The 24,266-nt window shown below is 42.0% G+C and overlaps 1 protein-coding gene across 2 annotated transcripts in view; it reads right to left on the bottom strand.

Annotated features, from left to right (window-relative positions):
* Positions 1 to 639: 639 nt before the first annotated feature.
* The window catches only part of NKAIN2 (sodium/potassium transporting ATPase interacting 2), an 806,271-nt gene continuing 782,644 nt past the window's right edge, over positions 640 to 24,266 (bottom strand). Inside the window, exons 6-8 of one of the 2 annotated variants that reach the window (XR_009453396.1) lie at positions 7,138 to 7,219; positions 6,427 to 6,515; positions 640 to 3,100 (exon numbers count right to left, since the gene is read on the bottom strand). Coding sequence is in view for 1 of the 2 variants with exons in the window: in XM_059700239.1 (XP_059556222.1) it covers positions 3,091 to 3,100; positions 7,138 to 7,219 (92 nt within the window). In the remaining variant the exon portion in view is untranslated. The remainder of the gene's footprint in view (positions 3,101 to 6,426; positions 6,516 to 7,137; positions 7,220 to 24,266) is intronic. The other variant, XM_059700239.1, reaches the window with a different exon arrangement.

The following is a 24,266-nucleotide window of genomic DNA, read 5'->3' as shown; positions in this document are numbered from 1 at the left end:
GGCTGGTTTGTGTCTGTGTACAGAGAGAGAAAAGACACACCCACGAGCAGCCCAGCCTGCCGCCTTCTGTCCCTGCAGTGCATACAGTGAACCTCAGCTGACATTACGGTCGGGCAATGGCCAGTGCCAGGGGTAATCTTTTCTAACTGCTTACCCTACCCCACCATGCTTCCCTATAGTTGCCATCAAAGACCATGCCATCAAATGGGTAATAAATGAGCTTTTTAAGTTATTTCAAATTGAGTATAAAAAATAAATAAAAAACCTCTACCTATGTTGAACAAGGGTTTTTAATATAGTGGCCTCACACTTTTGTCAGACAATAGCTTGATGCTAACTCTAAATTCCAGACAGAAGTGGGGAAACAAGCTTTCCAAATGACAGCAAGCCTATTCCAGGCGGTCTTGTGGAAAAAACCCTTAGTGATAGGAGATAATGCAAGTACGTGTTACCTCTATGACTGGGCTAAAATGGTGCCGTGACCTGGCATTTTCTCTTTCCTTTTGACACATCCCTGCACGGCATGCGACGGGCGTCAGCACCGCCTTCATGTGAGTTTCCTAGGGTTTTCCTGTCAATGACATAATCACGGGCACCGGGAGAAGCAGCACGGCTTTCAGGGATGGCTCGGAAACGTGATTGTTTTTCCATTTATTTTTAAAATGCAAATTACACTGGTAAGTCAAAAAAATCACTCTGTTAAAAATACATTCAGAATTAATAAACGCAAAAAAGGAAAGGAAGAAAAAGACACATCAGGTTTGTAACTCTTGCCTTCTGAATATTAGGTTTATAACAAAAGCTCAGCCTAGAAAAATAGCATTCTTCACCGGGTCTTGAGGAGGATACAGCTGTACAACTTGCTTTTCCAGATGTAATCACACGACTGTGCTCACTGCTCCCAGCAACGACCTGTCCACTGATTCCTTTTAGTAGTCAACAACTGGTTTTGAAAAATTTTGGTGGCGATGATAGTAGTGGTTAGGTGGTAAGTTGGCTGCAACCTAAAGGAGGAAGATGAGGGCTTCTTTGTGCATTTCAATTCTTATCCACATACATGTCCTGGAAGGAGGAATCTGATCACAGCATGAATGTACAGTGAAACCTCATTTTAATTGTCACATTAATAGTTACATTAGAGTAGTTTCTGGCATGTAGAGTATTTATATTTTGAGAATCAAAGGACAGTACATTGGTAAATATTTTTCTCATATATGAAACATGCATGCCACTATAAAATGGTTAGGTGAGGTTTCACTGACATGTTTGTAATCATGTGTTTTATTACATGTATGTATGGACAAACATATACAAGCCACTGAGAAAATTCAAGCACAAGTGCTGGAACCCTTTTTTTTTTCTAGTTTATGTTTCAATAGCAACCTTTGTTCCTTGATCATTTTCAAGTGTATATGCGTGTGTATCATTGATATCCATGCAACACAGTCATGGGAATGGTTTATGTAGTTCCGGATGGGATAAGGTCCAAAGTAGGTTAACCCAATAACTGAAACTTCATAGAACCAAGAGAAAAAGTTGCTTCATGCCAATGCATAACATTTCAGGTCTGAATTTCACTGCACTTAAGGATGGTATATTTGTTTTAAAAAAATTTTTTTTTAATGTCTCAGGTGGATCCAAGAAAAAAACGTGACTCATCTGAGTTCCTGACAAGCCTGAGCTAATTATGTTTTCCACTAATGAAAACCAAATAATGCTTGAATATATAGAACAAAATTTCCTAGAAATTCAGAATATTTCATAAACACAGTGACCTACTATTAAGTTTCCAAAGGCATCTTGTTGCCAACTACGTCAACAGCACAGTTTTTCTGCCACAATAATACAGGAGGATTCAAATACACTCTACCACACAACGGATCCCCCAATCACCACAAAGAGATCTCAAATATGTCACCAAGATAACTATTGCTCCCCCCGCCCCGCCCACCCCAAAAATAATCTCATACGCTGGAAGTTAGGAAAAAAAGTTCACCTACATAGGGTCTTCAATTCGAATTAGATATAAAAGAGTAAACATCGCTAATACATATTCAGTTGGCCTCTGTTGATAGAAATCCACAGCTGTTTCTGTGTTAGTAAAAGACATTTGTAGATACTTATAAAAGCACCTAGAGTGCGATAAATAAAGTCAGTGAGTTATGCCATTTCTGCTTCCAGTAGATAAATGATGTTAGTAGATTATTAAGTTTTACTTTGCCCCCGCCCAACCCCATCAGAAGCCCATATTTAAGAATTATAAAGGTGATGATGATGATTGTTGTTGTTATTGGTACTTGTCTCTTTTTGGCCACTGTGGAGGCTCAATGGTAAAGCACTTTGCTGACAGCTGGCAGTTTTCGTACACAGACACACTGGAGCTGCTGGGCTCTTCAGTCTGGTTTCTTGACATAAAACATACAGACTTGAACTCATTCGGAATTAATAGCAGTGTGTTAGCCTAAAGGAAGTGACTTGGGGATGTCTGCACTGAGATTCTCGGGCGCACAACTTAGGTGGGTTAAGGCAAGTATGTACGGGACAGCCTTTAGGGCAAACGACCTGCCATTTCAGACTTTGGTTACCAGGTCATCATGGCATGTTTTGTTTGTTGGCGTTTGCAATTCTGTTGCCTACGGAGCCGTGGTGCTATCAAGATGTCTGGAGTGCAGAAGACAGGACTCTCAAGCTACTTTGCCCTGGATGACTTGACAGCTCCCAGAGGCCCACGGGCTGAGCGGCAGAGGAGTTAGTGACGGTCAGCAGAGGGCACCAACACGTCTCCTTTTGAACTTTCCAAAGGCCTGGGAGAAAAAAGCCTGCTTTCAGGAAATCCGAGCTGGGCATGTCCTGCACATTTGTCTGTTTCAGTTAGGAAGAGGAGGCCAAGTGGAACTGGTGTGTGTGTGTGTGTGTGTATGTGTGTGTGTGCGCGCGTGCCCCGGTGTATGTGAGGCTTAGTGTTTGTTTTGTCAAAATGTATGTATATTTAAACTCAGTTGCTTCTTGCTCTTCATAAAACGCAGGAGGCCACTGCAAAACAAGTTTTTTTTGTAAGGTCCAGGAGCTGACATTATGAAGCCATATGTATTATTTCGACCTAAGAGAGAAAGAGAGAAAAAAGACGTATTTTAATCAAGAGTGAAAACTCAGCACCTTTTCTCGACTCTCTAAGCACAAGAGCAAGTAAAAAAAAAAAAAAAAAAACCCAAGCCCAATCGTGCCTTAAATAGACACTTTTCCTTTTTTTCTCAGTGCAGTCTCCTGGATGGAGAGGCTGCTTATGGTAATTTAAAATCCACTTCTGGGGACAAATACAATGACTATGTATTGCTGTAGAATCAGGCTGCCAGAAAGAATGCGATGTTTTCAAATGTGTCTAATAAGCCAGGGGACTTCCTCACAGTTTACCCTGCAGGGAGCCCACACCCATCTCTGCTTGTTATGGCACTTAGGTCAGTGGTGGCCAGGCAGCCACTTGTTAGAAAATTAACTTGTGGACATGGGAATGTTTCGGTGAAGAAACTTCATAGTTATTGCTGGTTCCAAAGAGGTTTACCAAACTATAAAAACAAAATAATGATAACCTTTCCTTTTTAGGTGGATTATAGATATAATCTGAAGATTTATAGGCCAAGAACATTTACTAAAAATACCAAATAGAAAGAAAAAGGACTGCCTATTCCTGGGCTACAGGGAGGGATACACGGCTGTGATGGAAGGCAGGTGGGCAGTGTTTTCAAAGCTCTGCCTCTGAAACAGAAGATTTACCAGGGACCATGGGAGCCTCACAGCTAAAATGGCACATTGCTTTTAAGCATTTCCTTTCCTAAGGAACACCTGTTACCTCCGTTGCTATATAAGATTGTTAGGGTGCTTGACCGGCCCATGATGTTAAATCACTCTTACTTTACGAGACTTATTTATGGCCGGTTGACAGGAGAAGGTAACCCGGAGGATAAAGGTATAGGAGATGCTCGGGCCTGTGCTGCTCAGCAGGGGGTGAGGCATATGTGTGAATGGGTTTCGCTTTGTCATAGGATTTGAGTAGACAGTGTCTCTCCGGGGATTGATGTTTGAGGTCCACAAAGTTGAAAAAGCTTTTCTTCATTCAACACTGCCTAATGTGAAATTAAAAGGGGATCAAAGATACACAGAAAGAGGGGAGGGGTGCAGGCATGAATGCATGAATGGAAGCATGGCAGCTAAGTTAGTGTGAAGCAGGAGAAATATGTAAATTAAGAATCAGGGAATGTAACGCCAGAGCAGACTCATGGTCTGTCTACGAATTTGGAAAGAACACCGAACTAAGAGGCTGGAAAGCTGGTTGCGAATTGGAGCTGCACACCTGACAAGTTGTGTGACCTTGTTTTCCTTCCACTTGACTCAGTTCCCCCATCTGTAAAAAAATCTTAGTATTTGAGGCCACTCAAATACTAAGTGAAGAGGGGAAGTTCTGTGGAAGGGATAGTAGTCATATTTTGTTGTTATATGTTGTTACATATTTTAAATATTTCTAACTTCCTAAATTTGAATGCCATTAAACATTTAACTTATTTCATGAGCAGTGAGACTTGAAAGCTCTTATATAATTTTTACTATTCCCTGGAAGTAAAGAAGAAAACATTACTTTTATTATTTTTGGTTTAGTATTTAAAATATTCTATTTAATAAAATCACAAGAAGTTTTGTCTTCAAGGAATTTAATGCTGGATAAAAAATTTGCAGAGTCCCCTCATTAAAGACATTAGAATTATAAATGCTTGATTTGAAATAATATACTTGATTATGTATAATTAGCATTCTTATGTTATTATTATAGCTGATCCTTACATAAGTGGTTATATCTAATTTATTGTAGCTTGATCACATTTATTGATCATTCCTATTGACTAACACAATGAAATGCTGTGTGATAAAAATGTTATGTGCTATTGTCAGAGCAAGGAATTGCAAGCCTTGTAGATGTCCTGGTTTACTGTTGAGCACAAACATATTGTTACATGTTACTTGGCCTGGTGTTATATGACATATAGTGTTTACAGAGGAAATCCTTTGGGAATGAAATACAGTGTATATTGATTTGTGATTTGATAAAGTCTTTCCATGAGTAATACTGGTTAGCATAAGCATTATTCCTACTAATAATTCTATCTAATAAAAGAGTAATATGCAAATTGACCATCACTTCAACACACAAGATGGCCGCCCCCATGTGGTCAAAGATGGCCAGCAGGAGAGGGTAGTTGGGAGGGACCGGCCTGAAAGGGAGGGCAGTTAGGGGCAACCAGGCCGGCAGGGGAGGGCAGTTAGGGGTAACTGAGCTGGCAAGGGAGGGAAGTTAGGGGTGACCAAGCCTGCAGCAGAAGGCAGTTGGGGGCAATTGGGCCATCAGGGGAGCAGTTAGGCATCAATCAGGCTGGCAGAGGAGTGGTTAGGGGATGATCAGGTTGTCAGGCAGAAGCAGTTAGGGGCAATCAGGCAGGCAGGCAGGCAGGCAGGCAGGTGTTTGGAAGCCAGCAGTCCCGGACTGTGAGAGGGATGTCTGACTGCCCCTTTAGGCCCAATCCCACTGGGGGATTCTTTTCAGAAGGGCTGCATTTGCACCCAGATTTGAGAGGGTGCAGGCTGGGCTGAGACACCCCCCCCCCCCCCCGCTCACCCCCTGTGCATGAATTTCATGCACCAGGTCTCTAGTAGATTATAAGCTTCAAGAGGATAGGGGTCAATTCTTATTCATCATTACATTTTCCTAGCATCTTCAAGCATCATCTGCATATGATTGGGACTTAAAAGTTATTAAGGGTTGAGGAGAAGAGATATGTTTCAACAAAACCTTCCAGATCTGAGTAGATTTCCAGGTTTTGATTAGGAGCTTGGACTTTGCTCGGTATGTAACAGGAAGTCATTGATAGTGTGTGGACTGGGGAGTGAAATGATCAGAGTGGTCCTTTAGGAAGGTCAATTTAGAGGCCACAAGAATGATGGGATAGGGGTTCTAAAATAAGAACAAGAATGGAAAACTTAAGGCCATGAATGCTAGAATTGGGACAGTGTTGTGGAGATATAAAAGTGGAGATATGTGAAGTACTGTTTACAGAAGAAATGATTTGAATGACACATAATATTGCCTGATATTTGAATTGATAGAGGCTTTTCTATCAGCTACCAGATCTTCCAGGGAACAACTACAAGAGACACAAAGAAAAATGGAGGCATGCTGCATAGATCATTCCCCTTTTAAAAAGAAGCTGAAAAGGTATGCATAAAGATTAATTTCTCCAGAGAAATACTCCAAAAACACACTTGTTATCCTACAAACTAACAATATTAAAAGGTAAAATGATTCAATGGTGGAGGACAATGACAACAAACACATATCTTCAAAGAGAGAAGCTCACATTTCAAAATGAATTGGAATCTTACTTTCTATTTTGATCTTCGCTTGCAATTCAGCATATCACTTGATGCTGATATATAGAATTTGTTATCAGTTGTTATCCAAGGGAATTTGCCTAAACACAGATATAAAAATCAGGCTCTGATCGTATATCTGCTCTCTGGGGTGCTAGAGTTAAGGGTCTGATAGGTTTCAGTATTAATAGTTTGGCTTTATTTTCACTTTTCAAATCACAGAAATGATAAAGTATTGCTCAGTTTTTGATTTTTTAAACACTATATCTAACTGGAGTGATAATAACACTTATTATCTAACTGGGGGTGCTGATAATAATTATACCAGGACAACCTGTGTAAATCTAGACTCTCCTGGGAAAACCAAAACATATGGTTTATATATAGTCACATATAACCACCTACAATGTTATATGATTTTAAGTATATGCAACTTTTGGGTAATTCAAAAATTAGTATATGATTAGAGGTTTTTTTTAGCCATGTAGTTGATACTTATATAAGACTTAAGGTAACTTTAGATGTGGCATTTCTAAGTTAAATTTTAAAATAATTATGAAGAAAATGGAATCAGAGTTATCCCAGTCAAAACGATATGAATAGGAGAGAAATGCTAAAGTATATAACTGAAGGAAAGTTGCATGCCATCTATTTTGTGCCACAGAAATTTCCTTCACCATCTTGTGGTACCCCAGATGAAAACCACCCAAGTAAAGTACTTACATGTACATAGGCTGCAGTTGTAAATGAGATGTCTTCTGAGGCCCTTGATAGCCATAAGAATCAAAGCCACCTATGAAATCAACTGAAAAGGGACAATTGCCTTCATTAATTAACTTTTCAGAAGAGATCAACATCCATGATCAAGGTCTCACACTGATTCCTCAAATACACCTTTTAATAATCTATTAAATCGAAAGTGACTAATCGCAGAAGGGAAAAAAAAGATAGTTTCCTCAAGGAAGTGGTTCCCCACTCACCTGTGAGATTCTATTATTGCTTTACAAGAATCTATTCACTTGGAAGAACTAGGTACTCCTCTCAAGCTACCAAGATCTAATTTTTGTAACAAGACTCACTTGCATATTAAACATGCTATAGGTGCCGTGGCTGTGCATCCCATTGGTTAGAGCATTGTCCTGATACACCAGGGTTTTGGGTTCGATCTCCGGTCAGGGCACAAAGAAGAAGCAACCAATGAATGCATAAGTAAGTGGAACATCAAATCTCTCTTCTCTCTCTCTCTCTCTCTCGTCAATACAAAATTGTAAAGATGCTATATGCCTTTTTATAGAGATTAGCTGCAACACATTACACATGTAAAAAATAATGATGGCTCAAGTGCATGTATCTATCAGCAATTGCATCATAATGCTGTATACTATGGTTGTCAAGTATAAGGCTCTATGTTGGAGCTCATGAAAATGAACTTAACACGGCTATCCCTGCCATCATGTGGTTTATAATCTGAAACAGATAATCACAAATAAAGATGAGGAGCAATGTCTAACTAAACATTCAAATGCAACAATACCTAGATATTTAAGGTATAATAAAATATAACAAGAGTTATTGCAATAAATTATATTTTCCAAAATGCCAAAAGCAATACCTTCTATTCCATATGTGCTTACAATGTGATCTTGACACACCTCCCATTTGCGGCTATGTCCCTCCCTCTGGAAGCTGGGTAGACCTTTGTGGCTGCTTTGACCAATAGAGTATGCTATGAGTGACACTAATGTGATTCCCAAGGCTAGATCATAAAAATGTCATACACTTCCGTCTTGCTCTTTTGGGATGCTCTCTCTTAGAACACGGTCATCATGTCCAAACTAGGAAATCCAAACTAGCCCACACAGAGAGACTGATGGAGAATCCAGGGATATGTATTTTGGCTGTGAAGCTAGCTGAGGTCCCAGCCAGTATTAACACCCAGACATGTGAAGAAAAATTGCCTCCAAATGATTGCAGCCCCCAGCTGTTGAGTCAGCCCAGTGTTGGAGTTTTCCCAGCTAAGATCCCTCACATTACAGACCTGAGACAAGCCATCCTCCATGTGCTCTGTCTGAATTCTTAACCCATGGAATCCGTGAGCATAATAAATGATTGTTTTACACACTACGTTTTGGCAGCAATGGTAACTGGAACCATAAATACTAAGAGTATTGTGAAAACATTTGCTTTTGTTTTCTCTTTTTCCATTCCTGGCTGTAGAAGTTGTGTGGTGGGAATAAAATGAAAACAACCAAAAGGATGACCAGATAGATGATAGGAAGGAGAAAGAAAGGGAAACACAGGCTGAATTAGGATGCCCTCGGATATTTATACTTCTAGTATCTTATTCTATTGGCTTAGTTTTAACTAATTTTTGTTCTCTTTATAATGTCTTAAGTGTTATGGGTAGAAAGTGGAGCAAGGCGTGAAGTAACGTAAAATCTATAATTTCTATTTGTCTGTTTAGTGGGGAAATATTTTTTGAAATTAGATTTTATTTTTTTGAGCAGTTTTAGGTTTACAGCAAAATTGAGCAGAAAGTACAGAGTTCATATATACCTCCTGTCCCCACAGACGTACAACCTCCCTATCAACCTCCCTCAGAGTGGAACCTTTGTTACAACTGATGAAGGTACATTGACCCATCATTGCCATCCAGAGTCCAGAGTTTACACTGGGGTTCACTCTTGGTGTTTTATAATCTACTAGTGGCCTGGTGCATGAAATTTGTGCACGGGGGTTGGGGGGTCCCTCAGCCCAGCCTGCACCCTCTCCAATTGGGGACCCCTTAGGGGATGTCTGACTGGCAGCAATCAGATATCCCTCTCACAATTTGGGACTGCTGGCTCCTAACCGCTCACCTGCCTACCTGCATGATTGGCCCTAACTGCCTCTGCTTGCCTTCCTGATCGCCCCTAACTGCCCTCCACTTCCAGCCTGATCTTGCCCACAAGTGCTCTTTCCTGCCGGCCTGATCACCCCTAACTGCCTCTGCCTGCCTGATCACCCCTAACTGCCCACCCCTGCCAACCTGGTTGCCCCCAACTGTCCTACCCCATTGGCCTGGTTGCCCCAATTGCCCTCCCCTGCCAGCCTGAGCTTTCCCCCAACGGCCTTCCCCTGCTGGCCTGATCTTACCCCCAACTTCCCTCCTCTGCCAGCCTGATCTTGTCTCCATCTGTCTCTGCCTGCCTGATCACCCCTAACTGTCCTCCCCTGCTGGTCTGATCTCGCCCCCAACTGTCCTCCCCTGCCAGCCTGGTTGCCCTCAACTGCCCTCCCCTGCCAACCTGATCTTGCCCCCAATGCTCTCCCCTGATGGCCTGATTGCCCCTAACTGCCTCTGCCTGCCTGATTGCCCTAACTGCCCTCCCCTGCCAGCCTTATCTCACCCCCAACTGCCCTTCCCTGCTGGCCTGATCGCCCCCAACTGCCCTCACCCGCCGGCATGATCACCCCTAACTGCCTCTGCCTCAGCCCCCACCAACATGGCTTTGTCCGGAAGGAAGTTGGATGTCTTGAATATGGCTGGTCAACCTGGTCTAATTAGCATATTACCCTTTTATTAGTATAGATAGATTATGTAGGATAGGATTGCTTAAATGGGGGGAAAAGCCTTTTTCATCAGGAGGAGATGCTCTTGGCAGACAAAAATACATAATCCCTATATCTGAACTGATAGCTGGCCATATGAACTATAGTGCCAAACCGGTCATTAAAAAATCGAACTGCTTTCTTACACCTTACACCAAACAGCTGTTGCCCTTAAAACCCCTCCTCAGCACCCACCTTAGGTTGTGCCTTCCCAGTTCACCCAGATTAGGTTCTGATTGGTCGGTTTCTATGCCAGTCAGCGTCAAAAGCTCCACCTCCTAGGCAGCCATTGGCTCCTCATAGTTCACCCAGATTTGGTTCTGATTGGTTGGTTTCTATGTCAGTCATAGGCCTATCGCTGGGCCTGATCAGAGAGGCGGAGCTGATCAGCAGCCTCCAGGGAGGCCTGGAGAGAAAGAGAGGTGTGGCTGCTGGCCAGGCCCAGAGAGAAAGAAAGAGGCAAGGGCTGATCAACAGCTGCCACGGAGGCTACGGATCAGACCCTGCTTCTCTCTCCAGGCCTCTTTCCGGGTCCAATCTGCAACCCCCTCAGCAGTCAGTGCTGGGTCACCACGGCAACCCAGCACTGACTGCAGGACTGACTTCTGCTAGGTCGAGCCTTCAGTCATTTTGGACATTATGGACCCTGAGTTTTTATATATTAGGATGGGTTTTGACAAATGTATAATGATATGTATCATACAGAGCAGTTTTACTGCCCTAGAAATCCTCTGTGCTCTGCCTTCTTATGTCTGCTTCTCCCCTAGTCCCTAGCAGTCACTGATTTTTTTTTTTTAATTTAAGTTATTTATTGTGTAAAGTATTACATGTCTCCTTTTTCCCCCATTGACCTCTCCCTGGCCACTCCCACCTCCCAGCACATACCCTCACCCCCCTACTATCTTTATCCATCGATTATGCGTATATGCATGTATACAAGTCCTTTGTTTGATCTCTTACCACCCCTGCCCCCACCTTCCCTCTGAGGTTTGACAGTCTGTTAGATGCTTTTGTGTTTCTGGATCTATTTTTGTTCATCAGTTTATGTTGTTTATTATATCCACAAATGAGTGAGATCATGTGCAACCACTGATCTTTTAACTGTCTACATTATCTTATAGAATGTCATGTAATTGGACTCATACAGTGTGTATCCATTTCTGACTGGCTTCTTTCACTTAGTAATATGCATTTAAAGTGCCTCCATGTCTTTTTATGGTTTATATATAATTTCTTATTGTGACTTTTTTTAAGGCAGAATTTCCCTTCTCATCAAAATTAAAATAGTATAATGAAAAAAACAGAGACCCTGATGTTGGAAGGATCATGATTCAAATACTGCTTTGACCATTTGCCAGTTGTGTGACCTTAGACAAATCACTTAACTGCTCTTAAAGTAGGAATTATAATAATTACTTCATACAATTAGCTTGAGGATACAATAAGATAAGGAATATACAGTGTTGGGTTAGACATATGGTTTGGAAAAATAAAATTAAAAGCCCCTGAAAGAAATCAGGACTCATTCTAAGCCTATGCAGTGTAGGAGAGAGAAAGACAGAAATTATTTAATTTGGGACAACTGTGGAGCTATACCAAGTATTTTATAGAAGATGAGTGAAAAGAGAATGAACACCTTTTGTTTTCTGAATTACCCACATTTATACATTAGCTAATATAAGCAGAACCAAAAGAGCTAAATAACAATTTAATAGCCACTATATTTAAAGTTTGTATTTTGAGAAATTATTGTCGATGACTGGAGATTTGCTGCAGATGGAGCCCAAATTCTCTTTCATTTGGGTTCACTCTTGTGAACACTAAGACTGTACTTGAGGAATAGTTTGCTGAGGATTTTCACAGCATTAAAGTTTATCTTTTCTGAGGTTCCCTTTCAGTGGGATGGTCCTCACTCTGGAGAATAGAGTGGCTTAGAGTAGCTTAAGATCAGAGTAGACGTAAACAATAGCGTCTCCTCCACTGGTATTGAGATCCAAGTCAAGCTCAGGTTAATGTGTTATTATTTTTAAATATTTCCTTAGGCCCTCCCGCCTCCCCTCAGGATTTCAGATGAATAGCAGAAAAAGGAAGATGGTAATTATCAGCCAAAGATCATGGAATAAACCAAGAGATAACCTGAAGAAACAAAGATAAATCTTCAAGTCCAGTGGATAGAATCTGGACCCAAAATGGGAGACAAAGCTTGAGTCCAGAGCAATGTACCTTCCTAAGACATGAGAAAAGGCTTCAGGGAAAATGAGATATATCTAGCATGCATTGCAAATGGAGCTTGAGTTGTCCGGGGCTTACTCTTATTAGCCATGAAGAGAAAAGAAGATTTGAATGTAACCAGGATGGTTTTTACCATTTCATTCATTGGGTAGGTGGATGGGGGTGTCAAATTTAAACCAGAATTAAACCTGTACTTTATTTTATATACATGCCTGTGTTCACAGACAATGGAATGAGGTAAGATCATTTCCCACAGGCATTCATTCTGAGTACTTGTATGGATGTCTTCCTAAATATCTGAGGGAGACGAATAGGAATATATGGGATCTAACTGACCCACTACCGTTGATCTTTTAATGGTCAGAGTCCTCTATTGGTTGTAGATGTCTACCTTTGTTATTTATTCTCTAGTAACTTTTATCTGTTCTTTATAGAAAACTTACTCCTTCATCTTCTTCCAAACTTCAATCTAATATTCTCAGAATATTCTGATGTGAACCATGAACAAAACAAAAACCCACCTGTGCTGGATTTGCCAGTGATAGTTACAAACAAGTTTTGATTTTCTGTGATGTACCTGTAAGAGGTGATATAGCAAGCATCTTTCAAGGTTTATTCATTTCCTTTGTGTCTGATAACTCGTGCAGACATCATATAAACATTTAAGCAGTCCTTCCACCCAGAAATTATTTATATTCTCAGCCTCATCTTGTGACCTCTGATTACAGCAATGTTTTTCAAAGTAAGGAGAGATGTTTTTCTTATAGCCACTTGGTGTATTGTCTCTGCTATTTCAATGCTTATTATAAAATGTGAAAGACAGAGGAATTATTGAAGGCCTGAATTAGAATTAGGAGGATGAGAAAAAAATATGACAATGAGTACAAGATAAATAGAGAAAGGGGTAGAAAACCTAGAACATGACAAGGTTTTGAATATGAGGGAAGGGAAGCAAAAGGCAAGATTCAAAGTTGATTTTTAGAAATTAGTTGGCTAGAAGAATGTTGTTACCTTTACCAGAACAGAAAAGAGTGTCAGGAATAAGTTGGTGTTTGGCTTAATTTGGAAATGTAGTATTTAATTTACAAGTGGCACATGTAAATGGCAAGGACCAGGAAATGCTTAGAAAAAGGGAAATGTAACTGAAATTGGTGCAAAGCAAATTGGGGACTTGCTGTCATTAATTTTTTTTTCAATTATTGATGACATTCAATATTTTATATTAGTTTCAGGTGATTCCTTGCCCCCCCCAATAAATCATGAATTTATTTCTCCTCACTGGGCTTTATTTTGATTCACTGCAATATATCTTTACCTGACAAGTAGTAAATGTACTTGTTTATTTGTTGATTCCTCCACTATAATGTAACTGCATAAGATGGACAGTTTACTACTTTTCCTATAGCCCCAGGCCCCAGAACATAGATTGGCTCATGGAAGACCCTCATATGCATTTACTGAATGAGCTGTAAAAAAAAACCCCACAAAAAACAAAAAACAAAAGGCAATCAATTAGAGTATGGAAGATGCTGATAAAATTTCTAAGTGGGATTTGACTGAGTGCTTTTACCCTTTCCTTCATAAGGCCTTGAACAATAATAAAGAAAAGACCTTTGATGGGAGATCTAGAATGTGAGTTGATGCCTGAGTCCTGTGAGATTAAAGAAACGTTTTGGATACCAGCAAGGAGAAGCCACCACTGCCGTTTCTTTGGCCTAGAGGAGCAGAAGGAAAGAGGGGAGGATATATTTTAGCATCAAAATGACTAGGGTGAGAGAGTCATCTACAGGCACCCAGCAGGGACCTCCACCCTGAAAGGGATGTGGCCAGCCTGAAAACAGCCCTCAGCCCCTCACCCAGGCTGGCCAGGCATCCCAGCGGGACCCCACCCTGATCCGGGACACCATTCAGGGCAAAGCAGCCAGCCCCCACCTGTGTACCAGGCCTCTATCCTATATAATAAAAGGGTAATATGAAAACTGACCCTAACAGCAGAATGACTGGGAATGAGTGGTCACTATGACACACACTGACCACCAGGGGGCAGACACTCAATGCAGGAGCTGCCCCCTGGTGGTCAGTGCGCTCCCACAGGGGGAGCTCTGCTCAGCCACAAGCCAGGCTGATGGCTGCCAGTACAGCGGTGGTGGTGGGAGCCTCTCCCGCCTCCTCAGCAGCACTAAGGATGTCCAACTGCAGCTTAGGCCTGCTCCCCACTGGCAAGTGGACATCCCTCAAGGGCTCCCGGGCTGCCAGAGGGGTGTCTGACTGCCAGCTTAGGCCCGATTCCCCGGGGAGTGGGCCTAAGCCAGCAGGTGGACATTCCCCGAGGGGTCCAAGACTGCGAGAGGCACAGGCAGGGCTGAGGGACCCCCCTGAGTGCACAAATTTTTGTGCACCGGGCCTCTAGTCCTATATAATAAAAGGCTAATATGCAAATTGACTGAATGGTGGAATGACTGGTCACTATGATGCACACTGACCACCAGGGGCCAGTTGCTCAATGCAGGAGCTTCCCCCTGGTGGTCAGTGTGCTCTCACAGGGGGAGCGCCGCTCAGCCATAAGCCAGGCTCACGCAGTGGCGGTGGCGGGAGCCTCTCCCACCTCTGAGGCAGTGATAAGGATGTCTGACTGATGGCTTAGGCCCGCTCCACACTGAGGGCTCCTGGACTGTGAGAGGGTGCAGGCCGGACTGAGGCCCCCCCCCCCACCCCCGGAGTGCAAGAATTTTGTGCACTTGGCCTCTAGTTCATTAATAAATGCTATCAAGTGTTGGGTATGTTGAGAACTCATAGAAAAAACACAGTTACCTTTCTGGCCAGTTTATAGATCCAAAGCAGAAGTATACAACTGGGTAGAGGGTGAGACAATAAACTTTGTACTTCTTAATCTTTGTCTCTTTGGAGGAATTTGCCTTGGGTCCAATGAAGACAATCCAGGATTGTTATTGTTTTCTTTGCAATCACTACAGAGTTTTCTTTTTGCCTTAGTTTTCCTATCTGCAGTATGGGTGTGTTTACATCTGACCTATGGAGGCATAGGGAGGTCCTATTATTTTGTACTAGTAAAGTGCCATATCATTTTAATAACTACGATTTAATAGCATTAACAATAGTAGACATTAGAAATTATCTAGTAAAAGAAAAATGCTTTTTGAATAAATATCCTCTGCTAAAATATATTCCCTTTTGTGAGTTTCCCTTTTATTGAAACCTTTTAATGATGAACATCGAGTTCAGGAAACCTAAAAATGCCTTTTTAAATACATGTTGGCGGTGTGGTATTGTAATATAAAATTGTACCTTGGTTATTAACGACAAACCCCCTAGTCAACATTCTCCCTTTTGGACACAGAGCTGGAACAGACCAGGAAGGGAACATTTGAAAGGCAGTTTACACAGAGCTACGCCTAAATATTTACAAGCACCCACTGGAAGACATTAAAGAATTTGTGTGGGCCCATGAAAATAGAGTGTATATCCATCATCTCTGCAGGTAAGGATTTCCAGGGTACTTCTCCCCAGTGGCACAAAAGGAATTTAGAACACAACCAACCACAGGCCCAAGAGAACCACCTCTGTCCTACGTAGACTTCTTAGTGGCACCAACTCAGCTCACGGTGTGAGCTTGAGGTGCTCGGTCTAGGCTAACATCCTGAGTGGGATCTGAGTATGGCTTTTTCTGATTAGGAAAGCACAACCCTTTGGGGGGATGGGGTGCGTTATCCAGTGATTGCCTGAAAGGTCACTATAGTGTGATGCATGGAGCACTCTGGCAGGCGAAGCCGCAGTGAATGAAATGAGACTTCTTCCCTCCAGCACTACAGATGCTTCACTCCCTAACCCTGTTCCTCGGGGTCTTAGGTGCTTATTTTGTATGTTTCTCTCTTGGTTGTCTCGGAATCAGACCTTCAGTATTTTAAACTCAGAAACACATTCACATATGCTAAAAAAGGAAAGTGAAAAGCAATCCCTACAATGGTGTCATAATAAATAAAACATTTCTTTAATGAGAAGTAGTGTGAGTAATCACTTTAAGCTTTAGGCTCTAAAAACTTACAAAAATGAAATACAAGTTCCACCTGATAAAACTGTTTTGTGTTTCTGCTCTTGTCTCTTTCGGCCAGTTCTCAGAGAGGGCAACACCGTAGGTGAGGCACATGCTGGCTTTCTGCTGAGACCGGGGTCTTTATCGAAGAGTCTTCTAATAAGAAAAGCCACTGCTTGGACACATCACAAGGACGCTGTGAAGTAGTGTAAAGATTGAGGGCTTTGGAGTCAAAGACCTGGGCTTAGCTTGTGCCTTCACTTCTTACCAGCATCTTACCCACAGGCAGGTCCCAACTGCTCTGGGTCTTACCATCTTCCTCCGTAAGAGGGGGATGATAAAACAGTCCCAACTTCATAAGGTTACTGAGAGAATCATATGCGTGTAATACTTACAGGCAAGTGTATTAAAGACATCATGGATAGATTTGGGATCTGATCTCCTTTTGTAATAGATTTATACAAAGAGAATTATTTGAGTTATGCTTTCAAACACACATCTAGGTTCTTTACTGAGAGGATAAGAACTTTCCCTAGAACTTACTAGAGTTTCGCATGGTATGACGTCAGTATACTCGTAGAAGTTATCAGCAGAAGCTGCGAAAGCTGATGTAGGTCTACGGAAATCCTCTAAGTGCCCACTTAGTTGGTTAACTGTGGTCTGACAAGCAATAGGCGTAGAAATGTAGAAATGCAGAAAAAAGGAAATAAAGTTCATATAGGAAAACTACGTGTATCTGAGTTTCCATATTCCAAATATTTTTGGCCATCACCCTGTATATTATCCTCAGGACAGAGAGAGGCTGGGACCAGCCTGGTCTGTAGTTTGTGAGTCTTAGACACGAATGCAGGGAAAGGAATGATCCAATGGAGTGAGCAAGAATAAAGACACTGAGAGCTCAGCCTCCTGGATGAGAAGGAGGACATAGGCCAATGCTTGGTGGAAGGCTTCTTTGGAGAGGAAAAGCTTACCTACTCCTCTTGGATTTGGGCAGGGCTGTAGGAGGCAAAAGGATAATTGCTGGTTTGGAGTGTTGTTGAGGTTCTTGGGGAAAGCGAGGACTTTTTGTTTGATAGCATTGATTTCCTCAGGTTTTGGTCTTAGGCTTAAGGGGCTTGGAGAGGTTTGGAACGGGTCCTGCGGCGAGTCAGTGGAAGGAGTGAAGGCACTGTCAGCAGCAGGGAAGTGAAAGCAGTGTTGGGCAGGAGAGAGCATTCTCTCCTGTGTTCATCGCTTTCTCCAGCAATGTGAGCCACCCAGGACTGGGGGTGGAGAAACTGAGTCTGACCCTCATCAGGCATGGATGTAGGAAGGGAGGAAGGCTAAGGGTCCCAGTGGAGGGAGGCCCCTAAGTGAAGATTTAATACGTTTCTCCAGGAGGGAGGCAAGAGAACAAGGTGGGAGCAAAGATAGGGGTTCACGGTCAGGCAGATAATTTTGATATTGGTGATGAAGAACCCTTCGTTCTCCCTAAGGAAGATGATCCAAATGAGCCTCCCTGAGGAAGGGAGTCAAGGGCTTTTATGAAGTGAGTAGTGATGAGTCAGAAAATGATGCATCCGGATACCTTTCGGTAGATGTGGAGAACTGTGCAGAACATGATGCAGTAACTAAACGCCTTAAAGGTGCCTGGGCCTGCTTTGTGCCATGCGGTTTGGACAGATTAGATTCACCAGTGCTTTGTTCTCCCCTGTTAGAACTGCTTTCAATTATACATGACATGCCTTTCAGTTGAAATTGAGAGCAGTTATTACTAGCAATAGGTGAGCTAGTTAGACACGATTGGGTATGTTTCTCAGCTGACCTCCAGAATATATTTAGAATGCACAGCTCATTTAGACACAGTGGCTTTAATTGGGTGTGGGCACATTAATGTACGCATATCACGGAAATAAAAAAACAAAGCATGCATGCTATAATATTCCAATTGAGAAATACTCTTGCCCTGCATTTTTTGCCAACATAATCTGTGCATCATTTTGCACCCTCCAGAAAGGAAACTCACAAAGCTCCTGAGCCTAAATGGATCATCTTTTTCTTAGAACAACTGCTGCAGTTTCAGGAAAGAGAATGTCCAGCCGTTGCTCTAACCTTTTTATTGATAGTTGGGAAAGTCAAAACTAGATTTGCTATATCGAGCTCATTAAAAACACTTGAGATTACTCCTGTGTGAATTATGGCATATATTTGGTCAATATAGATAAAAAAATGTAGTCCTCTTTTCAAAAGGCACATCTATTTTTGCTAATTGTACATAGCAAAGATTTATCTTTTAGGTTTCAGTTGAAATGTTGCTTCCTTAGGGAATCATTTCTAGTCTTAATTGGGCCAAGTGCCCCTGGGTGCATGCCCACTGCACCCCCTACTCTCCTTGTCTGATGGCTCATTACACTTCAGTGTAATATCTCATGTGAACCATGTGCTGGACCGTAAGTACCATGAAGGCAAAGACAGTATCTGTTTGGTTCCTGCCTCATCCCTAGTAGACTAACCCCAGCCTACCACAGGGTGGTCCTTGAGAATGATGTGTTGAAAGAACCTATTTCAGGTATCATAGCAAAGTGATGTGGAAAATATAACTAGAATCAAGAAACTTAACGTCTGCTCCCAGTTCTGCTTCTAGATGACTATTTGATTTGGAGCAAGTGTTGGAGCACTCCTTTCCTCTAAAATTAGAGGATTAGAGTAGGTGATTGCTAATGTTGTTCATAGCTCTATGGTTCTGCACAATTCCATATTGCTGGGCGTGGTTTACAGGCCAGTGGTACTAATAAAATATTAACAAAGAGCAAATCTGCAAAGGCATAGTAAGCAGGGAAGTTAGTACAGAAGAATTAATTCCCTCTGGCTATTGCTACTATTATGCATTGATTTTTTCTAGTCAAGTTCCAAGGGAGATGGGCTGCTGAATAGGATATATATATATATATTTGAAACCCGAGGCACGACAATTCCCAACTGGAACACAGAGTGATGGAAAGGTGGGGCCTGGGAGAGCGGAATAGGATTGACAGGTTTGTAGCCAATAGAAATACTGTCGCCCCATTCAGTTCATTTCAGTGATGTAGGTGTATGGATGTGTGACTACGGGCTTCCTTTCGCCTCTCTGCTCTTGGGAATTCCTTCAACATCAACTTCATTAGTTACAAAAGCAGCAATCCATATCCAATTTTCTTTTTATGTCAGGACTATTCATGTAGAAACTAAGATCCTTTGTTGGAAACACTTGCAATTAATCCCATAAACCAACAAAGCCAAAAATGCAAATTTTGCACTGCCCGCCCCAGCCAACCCTGCTGACTCCGAGCCCTGACCACTGTCTATTATTACACAGAAATGAATTGAAATTCCCACTTTGGGCCTAACCTAATTTCAAGTGATAATAGGCATGGGTTCCCAGAAGCACTCTATGCCTCTTGATAGTAACATCCTAATTTCCTTTTCTGGTAAATGTTTTAAATAAGATTTCAGCACCAAAGGAAATTAACCTTTAAATTAACTGTAATTATAAAATGCCATCGCTGATTTTTGTCTTCAGCCTAATTACTTTCTATTATTTAAACAAACCTCACCTCCTGCGAGCTTCTAGTTTGTTTCTCCTTCGCTCCCTGCGACAGAAGGCCACCCAGTCCTGGTGCAGGCCTCCCCAGTTGCCTCTCTGCTGCTGGAACAGCCTCCTTTAAATGTCACACAGGATTGAGGGTTTCCCTTACACTCACCTACCTACAAGGAGCTCTTTCAGCTCTGTGCTCACTGTTCAGTTCTGCATACCTGGTGGTCTTCCTTAGAGATGCAGTACTGAGTTCCCCTGCTGTTAGAAAGGAAATAGCTAAGCCCAGCCTCCTGTTTCCATTAGCTGCCTCTTCCAGAAGGAAAGCACAACTGGGCATAATGAAGTGGGCACCCCCGCCAGCATCATTCATTATCACAAGATGAACTTTTAAAGTGCGGTCTCCTTTCTCAGCCCCAGGGCTTTCAGAATTCTGCTTCCTGTGCCAGCACGCGGTCTGCTTCTCATTTGTTCTTTCCAGAGGGGCCGGAGGGACATAGCAACTTTATTTTTCGAGCACGTAGATCTACACCTGGTGCTAAAAGCATCCTATTTTTTTGCTGCCACTCAGCTGCTTTCTTTCTCAGGTCATTATCCATGCGAGTTTCAAGAGATGGTGAGGAAACAGATACAGAACCCCCATGGCAGGTGGGCGGGGCATCGCAAAATGGGAAGAAAGAAGAAGCAGAATGATCAGAACATCGGAATAGAAGATACTTCATGGAATCATTTCTGTAAATGTCACCACTTCTCCCGTGCACATGCTTTGGCTTTCTTTTCTATTGAGTCTGGTTATAACACTTGAATATGATTCTTCTACTGGATGGCTTGATTGTTCTAAATGAAATACCTCCTCTATTACACCCCAGTGAAAGGCCTTCCCCTGCTAGTCTGAATAGTGTCAACATTGATTCTTTATAAACAAAGGCCTCAATATTGGTTCTGTTGAAACAAGGGCCTGGTGCTTGCTTCTGTAACACATAAACTAAAGTTAGAATCAAGGTCCCTATTGTATTGAATCAACAAAAGATAGAGAATGAATCACTTTCTTTTCCTCATATTTTTGAATTGGAAACATAAGCCTTATTTAAAGATGACATGGTGCACATGTGTAGGTGTGAATGTGTGCGCGAGTGTGTATAAAAAGCAGTATAGTATAATGGAGGAGACATTATGAGAAAAGGAGGAGAGTAAGAAGTAATTGTTGAAGAATCAGACTCAACTTTGACCCGAATATCCTAATTGAAAGACAAAAGCTCATTTCTTTTCTCTTCAAAGACCACAAGAGGGAGCAATTTAACAGTATGCTGAAAAAGAGAGCAGGGCTAATTTTGGGAGAGTTACTGTAAAAATCGCCCTGTCTCACTGTTGGGGAATGCTGTTGCCACTGACAGGAACTGGCATGTGATTGACAGGAGGCATATGTATACGTGGGCATTTGTTTCAGGGGTCGATCATTTATTTAGTCTTTTACATATGACAGCATGTTTTTGTTTTTCCTTTTATTCCCTTAGAAAGTGACAAAAGGGGCTTTATGCTAATTGGTTATTCATTTAATTGGATAAACTGGGGTCTAAGAAAATGTCACATTTCCTTGGCAGTTTCCAAATAGTCCAGGAAATGTTTGTGCAGAGCTGAATGACTCATCATTGGTTTCCCAGATACTTACTGAGTCCTGCTCTAGGTAGGGGATATGTTAGATGCTGCGGATATAGCCGTGGTCAAGACAGGTGTGGTCCTCAGTGGCATCCCTAACCCGCTCTTACTCTGAAGGAGTCAATATGTGCTGTATCGGTATCAAAAGTTCACAAACAAGCTCAGTGACCTTGGACACATCAATTAGTCCTCATGGATCTATAAAGTTAAGGTGTTGAAATAGAGCCATAGGCAATAGTTTTCCATTGTTTAAAGCCCTGCAGCATTCTTAGTTCAAAAGAAATCTCAAGTAGGACAAAAAGTCATAAAATTAAATAAATTCAGAGCTGCTCTGCTTTGGGGAGTTGGAGAAGGAGCAACATGACACCCTCTACCTTGTCCCACTACAGTTCAGAAGAGCATGGCTAGAGATCAGCAGCATTAAAAGTTTGGGGCTCCAGTCTCGGATAATGTGTGATTCTGTTCAGAGATGGGGAAAGTAATTGCAAGTTTTGTTTTGGGAGGGAGGCTGGCAGATATGGACAATATCATTTCACCAAGCCACTTTCAGAATTCCAAAACAATGTTATAAAGACATGATAAAACAATAATATATGATGCTTTCATTTGATTGCTTGAGTATGACACTTAAAAAGTAAAATAGACACATAATTCTCATAACTCTACCTGCCAACCTGACACCCAAGAAGCTGACACCTTTTTTTAAACTGCTAATTGCCTGCCCCTGAGGTTATGTATATAGAGTGATTTATATAAGTAACAAGAAAGAAAGCACAGGCTACCAAACAGATGTATGGTGTGGCCCTAACAACCAGGTAGATGGACAGATGATAGATAGGAAAGAAGGAAGAAAGGAAAGAAGGGAGGAAAGAAGGAAGACCAGGAGACATATAATATGCCAAAATGCTGAGAACCAGTTCAGAATTGTGGGGGCATTCTATATTTTTTTATATCTGTATTTTCTATACATTCTGCAGCCAACATGCAATCTTTTATAAACAGGAAGAAACAAATATTTTTAAATGGGGGATTAGCCCTCCCTGCTCCCCCTGCCACCCCCAGCCTCCCTCACAGGTGGGAGAGTGTATGATTGTGCTCAAAGAATTGCATCCAAACCCAATCATCTTGGCAAACAGGAAAAATGATCAAAACATACAGAACGGAGTTCAATACACAGATGTGCAGGCCAGCAGGCTTTAGAAGAAAAAGATCAAACAAAAATAACAGAAAATTATTAGCCTCAGAGAAGTGAATAATTTCCTGTGGTTTGCTTTTCAAATGAAAGATTCTATAAATCGATTGGGACTTTTATCCCAAGGCCAATGGGTTTAAAGAATTCAGGACAGGTTTTTATGAACTCGTGCTTGGTTGCTTGGTTCCTGCATGTGTACGCCTACATGTTTAAACATCTAGAATTCATTTTTCAAAAAATAAGTCCCCTAGAATATATTTTTAAAATGACATGCCATAACCTTTTCCAGATTATTTGAATATTTAATAACACATCAGATCTCTTTTAGAAAAGATAGTGTCTACTTAGAAAAATGGACCCATTTTTTAAAAAGAGGACTGATGTTTAGTTTTAGCTTAGCTATGAAGCAAAAGGTTTATAAGAAAGCATAATAAAAAATGAGAAATGAAACGATTGTTTTTTTCTATTATGGATCAGTGATTTTTTTTATCTAACGATGCTAATGAAGCAGAGACATATGTTCTTAGTCCTATCACTGAAGTAGGCATCTGACTGTGGTGCAGAACTGAGGATTAAATGAGAGAAGAGCTGCATAGTATGTAATAAAAGGCACATCAGACCAGGATCTCAGAACATCTTATTTCTTCCACAGACTATTGTGAAAGAGAACAAGTTGAAAAGACCAGAGGTCATAAGGAAAACTCAGCATGGCTGGCACCAGATTGTGTGGTGTAGAGCCAGCCACAAAGACGGCTCAGCAAGGGGTGTCTGCTTTCCTGGAGAAAGCCTTTCCCCCTAAGACACACGGCTGCCTTTTCATGAACAAATCTAAAACAACTAGAGGCCCGGTGCATGAATTCATGCACCGGTGGGGTCCGGCCCGTCCTCCCTTATTGGGGTGATCAGGCCAGGCCGGCCAGGGGGGAGGGGTTGAACTCCCAGTCGAGGGGAAAATTTGCATATTAGCCTTTTATTATACAGGACTAGAGGCCCATTGCACAAAGAAATTCATGCAATAGGCCTTCCCTTCCTCTGGCTGCCGGCACCAGTTTTCCTTTGGTACCCGGAACCCAGGCCTTCACTCCAGCCGGAGCCTTCAGTCTTCGCTCCGCCACTTTGGCCTATGTATGCAAATTAACCGCCATCTTTGTTGGGTTAATTTGCATACTCTCCTGATTGGCTGGTGAGCATAGCGGAGGGACAGTCAATTTACATGTTTGTCTACTATTAGGTAAGATAGGCTGGGATAGTTGTCCCACTCAAATAGAGTCCATGAGTCAAGGCATACCCTCTGGAGCAGGGTCCCAGGTGAGGAGCTTCTCATTGGAAGGCAGATCACCCTGACCCAAGCAGGAGGTGCTGACCCTACGCTTCTGCCTGGAGACGGTGAGCATGGAGCTCGGGAGGCCAATGGCACTGTAGCCTGGACCCTCTTACCCACAGGAAGCCAATGGGCCAGTGAGCCAAGATAGCCCAACTCTGTGCCACATAAATATTTTCAAATATCTGGGAGTATGTGTGTGTGTGCGTGTGTGAATATGGGATGTTATGAACTGAATTGTGTCTCTTCTCTTCCCCAATTT

This window comes from Myotis daubentonii, chromosome 6 (assembly GCF_963259705.1).
Source record: "Myotis daubentonii chromosome 6, mMyoDau2.1, whole genome shotgun sequence".
Lineage (NCBI taxonomy): Eukaryota > Metazoa > Chordata > Mammalia > Chiroptera > Vespertilionidae > Myotis > Myotis daubentonii.
Note: the sequence above shows the minus strand (reverse complement) of the source record. Positions and strands in the feature narration are given on the sequence as shown.